Genomic DNA, 10,941 nt, shown 5'->3' on the forward strand with positions numbered 1-10,941 from the left:
TAGCCCGTGCACACCGCACCAAACTTGCATGCTCAAACCCCGGTCCAGATTCGAGAAGCGTCCGTCCGTGTCCTGCTAGGACGATATGACGAGCAACAAACTTGTAAGGTGAGCGTCAGGAAACTGTCCTGTCGATTTTATTGTGAAAAATGAAATCGCATGGGAGAAAGGAGCAGCGGAGCACCGCATCGGCTTGGAAAAGAAACCTCAGTGAACATGCAACGACGACGTGACGACGCTTCGGTCTAGGAAGAAAGGACCCGAGCGCCGACGAGCGACCGACCGACCGACGTCTAATCGCGGGGGCAGGCTTTAGGGGCGCTTTCGACGTCGGACTGTTGCATCGGCGCATCACACCACGCCACGGAATTCTGATCCCGGGAAGATGCGCTCGTGTCGCGTCGCATCGCAAGCAAGACGGGATTCCCTGCCCGCTCCGACGGAAACGTCTCCACTCTCCGCCCTTTTGCGTCCCTGCTGACCTGGGCGCATGAGGCTTTATATCTTTCGGAATGTCCAAAGCATCCGCCATGTTAGCTGCAAGTCGGTGCCGAAAGCTCCATCGCCGTATCGCCTTCCAGCCCCGCCCCGCCCCGGTGCGTCCACCCCAACAGCAGCCACGTCCGTGCGGCGGTTGGCGTTCAAAGCAGGGGAGATTTTCTCCTGCGCACGGACGCGACCCAAGCCCAACTAACTTGCTCCATCTGCCCCAATTTTTTGGAGGTGTCCGCTTTGAGTTTTCTCGTCAGATGGTAGTACTACTGTGCTGCCTGAAAGTTGCTTTACTGTCTAGAAACTTTTGTCGCATCCAACAAGTGCTCAAGAAAGTGCAGGGCTTTCTATGTTGCAAAGTACTACAGTACTACTAATAAACTGCATCAGGAAGACACTAACTGAAATGCATCTTGCTGACAGAACAGGGTTAAAGGGAACAGATGGCGCCGGTAGCACCCAGAACAGGGTCAATTGTACCACAAGAGTTCCCAGCCCACTGCTTCCAACCATCCATCTGTTAGTTACACGAGCTAAATAAATTTTACTTGTGAAAATAACTCAAGGGAGCTAGGTTGCCCACAGGTTCTTCCTATCCAACTGTTAAACTTTACAGGAGCAGAATAAAATTTACTTGGAGAAATAACTAAAGGGACGATGACAGGTTCTTCATCCAGCTGCTGTCGATCTTTGCAGGATCAAGATAAAATTTACTTGGGGAGATAACTCAAGGGACGACGACACGTTCTTCATCCAGCTGCTGTCGATCTTTGCAGGACCAAGATAAAGTTTACTTGGGGAGATAACTCAAGGGACGATGATAGGTCGTTCATCCAGCTGTTGTCGATCTTTGCAGGAGCAACATAAAATTTACTCGGGGATATAACTCAAGAGACAGGGATGGGTTCTTCGGGTTCTTCAATCTTTGCACCACAGGAATACCTCCTTTTCATCATTATAGCTCTGCTTCTGTACACTGTTGGACTGGCGATCTTGACCATCCTTCTCCTCGGGGCCTTCGAAGCACTCGGTCTTCTCTTAGGCGTCGAGTTTCCAGCATGCCTGCCGTTCTTCACGGGCGTCGAGTTTCCAGCTTGCCCGCCGTTCTTCACAGGCGTCTTGTCAGAGCACGCTTCGTCTCCGCAGAGATGGGCGAAGTGACCACGAGGATTCACATAACAGTATGATGAGCTGACAATCCCTACGACCGTTGACGGGCGCACTGTTTGCATAAAATCCTCTAACTCTGCGAAACAAGCATGGTCGGTGTATGGCAGAGTGTAGGAATCCTTCTCAAATAGCTTTGGTGGTGACGAGGGATCATAGTTCATCTCTATTGTGCCTGCGCCCCGCCCTCGCCCTTTGCATCTGGTAGACTTTGCTGCTGCTTTACCACTGAACTTAGCCTTTCCCTCACAGTTTCTCCATAGCCAAGTGTTGCCTGAAGGCATGATTCCTATAGTTGGACATACTGTGTTCAAAGCTTCAAGACTCTCGATGCTCAGGCCGTACCTTGGAACAGCCCGGACCCTCGTCAAGCTGGTCTGGGTGGTGAAGATCTCTCGATTGTCATCAATGCCTAGAAGGTGCATTGTCAGTAGGCGCTGGGGCCAGACCCAAATCTGACGACGAAAGTGAGAAAAGAATATTTTAGCCTTCAGAAGAAGAAGATCAATGTGTAGCGTTTATAAAGCAAATACAATAGCAGCGTGTGTATCAAAGTTCTGACGCGTGTGTATCAAAGTTCTGACGGCTACACAGAATTTTAGACTAAAGATGACTGAGCAGGGGTGAGAACTTAACACCAATACTGAAGCACGTTTTTCTTTAGGGGACAATACTGAAGCAAGTTTATGTTGAATAAAAGAATGGAAATAGGAAATTGAAAACATATCAGGAGTAGAACATTGAGCATGTCAAGGAAAGGAGGCTTAGCACCTTCGTTTGTAGTGCTCTGGCTATATAAAGCAAGAGGTCTTCTTTGCCAAGAGTGTCAATGCCAAGAATAACTTCATGATCAGGATGAGCACAAATAAGGTCAACTATCTGCACTCAACACTAAGAAAATATTAGTATAAAACATCCAACATAGCATGATGGGGAATTTAATGGTCACATATGCGAAGAAACTTATGTGTAGGCAACTTACTTACAAGTTGGGAATGACATCTTATTGCAGGTAAATTAATTAGCACTAGAACTCTAGACTATATCAGAGCATCCACCCCATTAGTAAAATAGAATGTGGGGCAGCTAATGCTGAACATGAGGAAGTACAACAGCTGTTCAACCAAATCCGTGCCCAGTTAGTCTCTGTCCCCTTGAAGATGCAGCTATAGAAAACAATATGCCACTGGTTTTCACCTTTGACAGACATTTGGCTTGAGTGGCATCAACAGGCTATACCAAATTTCTGACTGAAATTCTATGAGCTCCATGCGAAATGCCAAAAGTATTGATGTATAAGCAGCATACTGTGTATATGAACTAGGTTGTAACTGACAGTTGCAACTGACACCAAAGGATGGACACCGATAATTGCATATCAAAGTGCATCTGCTCATTCTGGAGACTTCACTGCTAGAATGGGGTCAGGCCTCCAAGGCATTCTAAGAATTGTTTTCCTTAGGGATCCACAACACAACGTATAATCTTCCTAGTAATTTTTCTCTGAAGAAAAATTCAGACTAGCATGGACTACGGCTGGCTGAAGTGACAGCGTTGCATACACAGGGCAGAAAATGCCACACTGGACCGAATCAAATCTGACCTGCTGAGCGACGACGCGGCGCGGGGGGAAGTTGAGCGACGGGTGGCAGTAGGTGTTGTCCAAGTAGAGCACGTCGACGGTGTCCCCGGCGAGCGCGTCGAGGAGCGCCTTCTTCGCGGCCCGCGCCTTGTCGCACCCCAACTCCCACCGGAAATCCCCGGTGTACAGCCTGCACCCGAGGTCGCCGCGGAAGAGGAACATGAGCGAGCCTGCACACACGGCGCGCGGCCACGGATCGATCAGCGGGTTTACCGAGCGGCGGCAAGCGAGCGCATCAGGAGAGGAGGGTTTGGGGAGGGGAGGCGTACCGGGGCAGTGGATGGCGGGGAGGGCGGTGACGTGGAGGGAGACGGTGCGCCCGGAGATTGGGGAGGTGAGGGTGAGCGAGGCGGAGGCTCCGGCGGCGATGGGGCGGAGGAGGGAGGCGTCGACCCCCGGGAAGCGGGTGGGGAGGAGGCGCGCCGTGACGGGGGAGCAGTAGAGCGGGCCGTGGCGCCAGCCGGCCGCCGCGCCGAGGCCCCGGGTGTGGTCCTGGTGGAGGTGCGTGAGGAAGTAGGCCTGGCTGCCGCCGCTGAACTTGTCCACGGACACCAGCCCCTCGTCCATGGCCGCCGCTGAACTTGCCGCCAATGCGCCGCGGCGGATTTTGGGGGATGTTTTTGCCTTTCTGAGGAAGAGGGGAGGGGAGGCAAGAGACGAGACGCGCGCCAAAATGAAAACGCTAACCGCATGTGGCAATTGTCACAGAGAAGCATGTCAACATTTTCTTTTTTTTTCTTTTTTGAGAGGCATGTCAACATTTTCTTCTTCTTTTTTTTGAACTGCATGTCAACATTTTCGAAACCGCCATCGGACAGGTTTATGTCATCAAGAATCAACGTTAATAATCACTCGTGTAATGAGACTGGATATTAGATTAGTCGTCTTTTTCATCTTCTCCCTTCCTTTTTCACCTGTATGTATATCTACTCTTTGTTGCTCTAGCGTGTCAAAATGAAAACACTAACAGCATGTATCGTGCGGTAAATGTCACAAAGAAGCATGCCAACATTGCATTTATTTGGACACAAACATGTACATACAGAAACCTAGACAGCGTCCATTACCCAAGTATCCAATGCAGAAAACTACCGAAGAGTACAACAGGTACACATATTACATCCGGAAGCCTGGACTTGCAAAACAAGAGAGGTTCATAAAAATACAGCGCATGCACACAGCAATAGTTCAGTCTACTTGCAGTTGACAACATAAAACATCACACGACGCAAACCAACAAAGACCCCCGCCACCTGAGAGCCCGGCTCTAAAGCCTGCCGGCAAAGCCAGTTTATGATTTGCGCGCGCTCGTGCAGTGGATGCTGGATACAGAGTTGCTTCGCTCAGGTACACAGGGATCGCCTAGGTACACAAGCCTCATGGTCTCCTTGCGCTCCGATTGGATGCCATTGCCTCAGTTTTCTGCAGTGAAGAAACAGAGGAGTAAGATCAACATTCGCTCGCAAGCCAACTTAGCAATCAAGTCCAAGTACAAGTTTCAAATGAAATAGAGTCAGGCAGCGACTGAAATAAATATGCGTGCGGAATAGGTGCGTGCATTTGGCATGCAAGGGAGTTCAGAGCTCTTGAATATGAGAACATATTCAAAGGCACCATTGTAAACTACTGAGACAAGGAAAACGAGTAAGCTTGGTTTGTTCCAGTAGATAATTGTACATAACATATGAATAACAGGCTAATGTTCACAAGGACCAGATCATCTGAAACCATTACCCTCCCAAGTATGTTGCCAACACTCTGAACTTGTGAAGACCTTAGGCAGATTCTAGTTCAAATTTGCTACTTAGCACATCCTACAACTCTTAGGGAGAATTGTACTTACATAGGGCCTAATTGGTTTACTAAACTTGGCCCTTGGGGAAGAAACCCGAAGGCATTTTTTTAGGTTAACAAAAGGCCCTGAACACGGCTCCACCCACTACAGTACGGACGAAGATCCTCTAACTTACATGACCTAACTTTGTGTGGCTGACATGTGGGCCAGCTCAGCACCATTGGCGAACCTGACAGGCATGGGGAACAATACACAGAGGTTTCTTTTTTTATGTAAGAACCTGGGTTCGAGCCCTTGTCAGTAGCCCCACTCCTCTGGAGGTCTCACTGCAGCACAAATCGCACGTTCTCTTTTGGTTTACTAAACTAGTAGCATATAACATACAAATAATAGACCAATATTCACAAAGACCAGTCATCTTCAGAATGTGAAACCTTTACCCTCCCAAGTATGTTGGAAACACTCTGAACTTCTGAAGACCTTAGCACATCCTACAACTTTTGCTGATTGTAGGGAGAATTCTGATATAGGGCCTTACTGGTTTACTAGACTACTCCCTCCGTTCCCAAATATTTGTCTTTCTAGAGATTTCAACAAGTGACTACATACGAAGCAAAATGAGTTAATCTATACTCTAAAATATGTTTACATACATCCGTATGTTGTAGTCCATTTGAAATGTTTAGAAAGACAAGTACTCCCTCTGTCCCATAATATAAGAACGTTCTTAACACTACACTAGTATAAAAAGTGTTCTTATATTATGGGACGGAGGGAGTATTTAGGAACGGAGGGAATAGATTTTTTTGCTGCAACCAAGTAGGCATGCTAGATGCTACACACCCATAGCTGATGTCACAGCTTGTCCCACTTGCCAGCCCACAACGATAAGTGGAAAATTTTGGCAACTGCTGCAAACTGTAATTACCAAAAAAGTGTGGTCCTGAACTAATGAGACACATGGTACCCCTGGTACCATGTCATCTGTTCCAGCGTACATAGAAAACTGACAGGTGTATAAGGCTATGAACTGGATACATGGCTAACTATAAGGGTTCCCAAGACATGAGGTATGAGTATGACGGTATTCAACTACAATGACCCAATCAAAAATCAGCAGATGATGAAGTGTAGTGTGAAGCAAAAAAAAAAGAGAGGGAACAGTGATTAGAGAAAATTGATATGCAATGCAGCAAGGGGAAAGTAAAATGAGATATGCATGGGTAAAAGTAACAGATGACCTAAAGGCAACCAAAGAAAGGGTGATCCTATCCATTTGTGACACAAGGGGAAAGGAGAGGAAACTGCACACATACCCATCATTGCATCTTATAAAGGTGTATAGTTTATTAATATTGCTTTACAACATGTAAGTCATGCATGTGAATTTCTTGATGATTTTCCTTGTTTGCCTACATTTATATTCCATTTACAAGTAACACAATCACTAACTAGTCATTCTTCTTTGTCCAAAGTATCGAAGCAAGGATATACTTCCTCCGTTCCAAAATAGATGGCTCAACTTTGTACTAACGTTAGTACAAAGTTATTACAAAGTTGGGTCATCTATTTTGGAACGGAGGGAGTATATAGCATGGTCACTTTCTCTTGTCCTTCTCTTGACTGTATGAACCTCTTCATTCCACTCAAAGCTATGCATTATACTTTGAAATGGGTCGAGTACTACGAAATAAATAACTCAGGTAAACATGGCAACGGAAGTGGAAACAATTAGCGCAGGAGAAATTCTAGAGATACTGTCATGGGAAAAATACCCTTCAGAGTTTCAAAAGCATGAGTTGAGTCTAACTATCGTAGTCCTACAAGAAATCATATATGAAAAACGCATTCCACAGAGCTGATAAGCTGACAACAAAATTTTAATGTGAGGCGGATTAAACCTTTCAAAAGAGATATTAATGTTACACACATTTTTGCATTACTTTAATTAAATTGTAAAGTACAATCGTGTTAACCATGGACAAACAATATAGGAAGCTACAAATGTCCCAAGATGTGATTCTCCTTGATATTAAGTATCAATTTAGGTAACTAACAAGATATAGCCCCTCTTTTGAATTTAGCACAAATAAGAAAGTATAGAATATAATGTTACCATGCTTGCTGTAAAACAATTATATTATTTAAAGAAAAATAGCTTTCACAGAAACTCCCGTATTAAATAGGAGAAAAAGAGAAATGTAACTAATTCCATATATAACTCTCTTTTTAATCAGGAAGTAAAACTATTACGGTTGCATAAGAGATACGACTAAAACTTGATTACATATACATCGATAATTGTTTCAATTCAGCTACGTGGTAGAAACATATAACCAGCAGACAAGATGATCCATAAAAGGAAGAGTCTCATATAAAAGTATAACTAGCCAGCAGATTGCTGTAAATCACTAATTATCTCATGTGCTAACTCTAGACAACTACAGATGCCAATTTGAGCTAGTAGTTCTTCATTACACTAATGTTTCTTCACCGAGTAAATCATCAAGAAAATCAAGAAATAATCTCCTTGTATACAATTACTTACACAAGCATAACAACTGAAATGTACCACCTCTGTGTCAAAAACACATGTCGTTTTGGACATTGACACGGTCTCTAACATTGACATTTTGACCATCGATTTCTTTGAAAATATGCTGTTTTAAATGATAGTTCGGTCTAGTACCATCAATTTGATGTTGCAAATTTCATTAACTATTTCAACATTGATCTTTAAACCTATTTATTTATTTTTACAAGCCAATATCCTAAATAACATGTATTTTGACAAGGAGGTGAAAAGAAACAACTACAGATGGCATCAACAACAACGGATGCAGTGTACAGCAGCAGAGAATTTGATTCATTTTCATTTATCTTTTGACAGCTGAAGAATCTGATTCACAGTTCAATATTTTTGTATTACCTATGTGCCTTTCTCAAATCTCAATACAGTTTATTTTTCATCCACAATTTTAAGAGCACCAGGAAACCTTTACGAGAAGAGAATATCATAGTATTACCACTTCCTCCAATAATCCAGTCCACAGCAGTATTGTGCAAGATAAGATCAACGGTTTTAATCGCTGGGTGACTGAAACATCTTAGTACTGAACTAGTTACCAAGGAATGTCTATACTAGTTTTGTTCCATACCATACACTAGTGTAGTATAAATCAGTTCATCCAGCACCTCATGAATAAGCAATCAATCAGCACAAACAATCAAAATCATGGAGTTCAGGAAAGCAGGAGGGCAGACCTTTGTGTGCGTCAGGCGCATCATGATACACGGGCTCATCCTCCGGCACGGTGTGCAGCTCATCTGTTGCTGCTGCTGCCTCCCCGGGGATACCTGCAGCGTCATCTGGGTAGCGAACAACCACAACCGGGCAGACACAGTGATGCACACAGTAATCACTAACACTCCCGAGCCTCCCTTTGCCGCCCTTGCGCGAGGCCCCGAATCCGCGGCTTCCCATGATCATGGCTGACAGGCCAAGGCGCTCGGCCTCGAGGCAGAGGCGCTCCTTCATGTCGTGGTCCTTGACGACGTGGATCTTAAAGGGGATCTGCGCGGCAACGAGCGGCTGCGCCAGGTCCTGCGACTTGGTGGACGTGAAGGCGTCGAAGTCCTCCTCCCGCTTCTTCTGCAGCTCCTCCGCGGAGGCGGCGGGGTCGGAGCCCTCGGCGGCGACGGCGACGGCGGCGTCGTCCGCGTCGTCGTCGGAGACGGAGACGGGGATGGAGCCCCAGTCAGCGCCGTAGAGGACGGAGGTGGGGCGCACGTGGAGGAGCACGACGGCGTCGCCGGGGCGCAGGTAGTTCTGCACGGCCCACCGCACGGCGAAGGCGGACTCGTCGGAGAGGTCGACGGCGATGGCGATGCGGCGATGGGAGGAGGCGTCCTTGCCGGCGAGCGAGGAGAAGAAGTAGCGCGGGGAGGAGGGCTGGATCGTGGCCGCCTGGCCCGCCGCGAGGCGCACCGGCGGCAGCGCCGGGGCCGGCGCGTCGCCGCCGGCCGACGGGGAGGAGGAGTTGGCCGCCATGGGGAGCTGGCTAGGCTAGGGTTTATGCGCTGACCCTTCACGCCGAGCTTATTCCGGGATTTCTCGGTGGCTGTGGCGGATCGAACCAAGGTGAGGTGGGGTGATGCTGATTGGGGGTTTTGGTTTGAAATGGAGGAATCGAGAGAGGGGAGAAGGCAACTGAGCTGCGTGATTTGGGCCTTTGGGGTCGGGGAGGGGGACTGGATTTGCCTTGCCTTGTCGTACACGCAGCGCTGCCCGATGGTGTCGCTTTCTGGTCCGCTTTTCTCTAATCTTTGTCGAGCTTCTCCTAATCTTCCACCTGTTGTGTACGGACTAGTGTTTGACTAACCCTTCCAAAACCGTGTGCTCATTTTCCACAGCAGCTGGAAAACTCCTACTAGTACGTACTAGTATCAGAATTCAGAAGATTGCAACTGGTACTAGTAGTAGCATTATTTGCTTATTAGTACAAGTGGACTATAGCAGATTACAGCTTCTACAAAAAAAAGAAGATTATTTACAGATTATTATGTGCGTGATAACCATCGCAGAGTTAGTGGGGTGTCAGTCCGATCGAGTATACGCTGATTTTGGTCCAGGAACGCAGAACGCACTGACCGTTTCCCCTCCGTCTATTCTGGTTGCTGCCAGTTCATGAACCTATACCTATATCCACTCCATGTACGCGTTCGCTGAACGGGACAGCACTGGATGGGGCCGTTAACTGCCACCTCTCCGCACAAGATAGCTACCGGGGGGGCCTCGATCTGGAACGTCACATCAGCGTCGGTTGCCCGCCGTTTGTTGTGTTGTGCGAGCTGTGCGCTTTACCAAAGCCCACGCGAACGGTTTTTGGTGCATGCTGGCTTCTCTGGTCGTCCTCTTGGTTCCGGGCAGCTTCCTGCAAGGTTCAGCCCTTTTTGTTCATAAAATCCTAAAAATAAAAAACTTGTATAAAATGCGATGTCATGTACCTCGTATGACAAATCCTATGAATAGGAATTGAAAAAAAATTCCTTTTGTTCACATCATAGAAAATTTTCATTCAATCTAGGCAAATGTTTATTTTTCCTCCGAAAATTATGAAAGATACAAATAATTCCTGTGTAGAAATAAGGCTCTATTCCTACAAGCCAACGGACTTTATTAAAAAAAATCTATAGGAATCATATCCTATAAAATTTCTACAAAATTCTTACAAATGAAAGGAGGCCTCGGTGGGATACTCTCTGGAAGTCAAAAGAGTAATTCCCACTTAAGAATTAGCATGCGAAGTTAAAAGAGCAATCTTCACTTAGGAATTGACATGAGATGAGGGTCTCTTTGACTCAGGGCCTTGGATTCAAAGGATTTTGTGGAGAATTGGAATTCTTGATAATATTTTCTACATCGTTTGTTTGATTTATATGATTGAATCCTATAAGTTTTTTCTTGTTCGGTCGGACGGTCTGACATGTCAGAGTATATGCAAAGGCTTCTGCATCATGTCGGACATTTTTACATGTCCGAGGATTCAACACATGTCAGAATATTCAACCCGTTCCAGAGAGCAAAACATTAAGTCCGACTCATGTCGGATAGTCCAACTTGCCTTGGAATATCTTACCAATAACAAAGGTCTTGCAACACAAAACACATGCATAACTTTCACATATGAACGCCGTTTTCGATGGTCTTGGGCTTGTTTTGAAGTTAACAACAAACTCAAGATCCTCACATGGAGAACAACCTGAGACCAAACAAAATGGAGGATGTAAGAGCATCTTTAAGAAAATCCCCATAAAATCTCTCCCTATAAGTGGTTATACGAGG

At 46.1% G+C, this 10,941-nt stretch overlaps 2 protein-coding genes across 2 annotated transcripts; both read right to left on the reverse strand.

Moving 5' to 3' along the window:
- Positions 1–1,049: 1,049 nt before the first annotated feature.
- On the reverse strand, positions 1,050–3,967 carry LOC123071016 (5' exonuclease Apollo). The gene is made up of 4 exons (XM_044494475.1): positions 3,571–3,967; positions 3,263–3,471; positions 2,431–2,538; positions 1,050–2,114 (listed from the first exon to the last, which is right to left on the reverse strand). Exons 1-4 carry the CDS (start codon positions 3,866–3,868, stop codon positions 1,380–1,382), a joined length of 1,350 nt encoding a protein of 449 aa, XP_044350410.1. The 5' UTR covers positions 3,869–3,967; the 3' UTR covers positions 1,050–1,379.
- Positions 3,968–4,289: 322 nt separating this feature from the next.
- Positions 4,290–9,352, reverse strand: LOC123071017 (universal stress protein PHOS32). Its single transcript, XM_044494476.1, has 2 exons — positions 8,361–9,352; positions 4,290–4,723 (listed from the first exon to the last, which is right to left on the reverse strand). The coding sequence occupies exons 1-2, from the start codon at positions 9,145–9,147 to the stop codon at positions 4,716–4,718; spliced, it is 795 nt and encodes a 264-aa protein (XP_044350411.1). The 5' UTR covers positions 9,148–9,352; the 3' UTR covers positions 4,290–4,715.
- Between the last annotated feature and the right edge of the window lie 1,589 nt (positions 9,353–10,941).

Source organism: Triticum aestivum, chromosome 3B, assembly GCF_018294505.1.
Source record: "Triticum aestivum cultivar Chinese Spring chromosome 3B, IWGSC CS RefSeq v2.1, whole genome shotgun sequence".
NCBI lineage: Eukaryota > Viridiplantae > Streptophyta > Magnoliopsida > Poales > Poaceae > Triticum > Triticum aestivum.

Bases quoted from the DNA above. Each gene is read 5' to 3' on its own strand.
- LOC123071016 (XM_044494475.1), bottom strand. From the start codon at position 3,868: ATGGACGAGGGGCTGGTGTCCGTGGACAAGTTCAGCGGCGGCAGCCAG. The intron at 2,539-3,262 runs GTCAGATTTGAT...TGTTGAGTGCAG, and splicing joins GCCGCGTCGTCGCTCAGCAG to ATAGTTGACCTTATTTGTGC. The intron at 2,115-2,430 runs GTGCTAAGCCTC...TTTCGTCGTCAG, and splicing joins CCAGAGCACTACAAACGAAG to ATTTGGGTCTGGCCCCAGCG.
- LOC123071017 (XM_044494476.1), bottom strand. From the start codon at position 9,147: ATGGCGGCCAACTCCTCCTCCCCGTCGGCCGGCGGCGACGCGCCGGCC.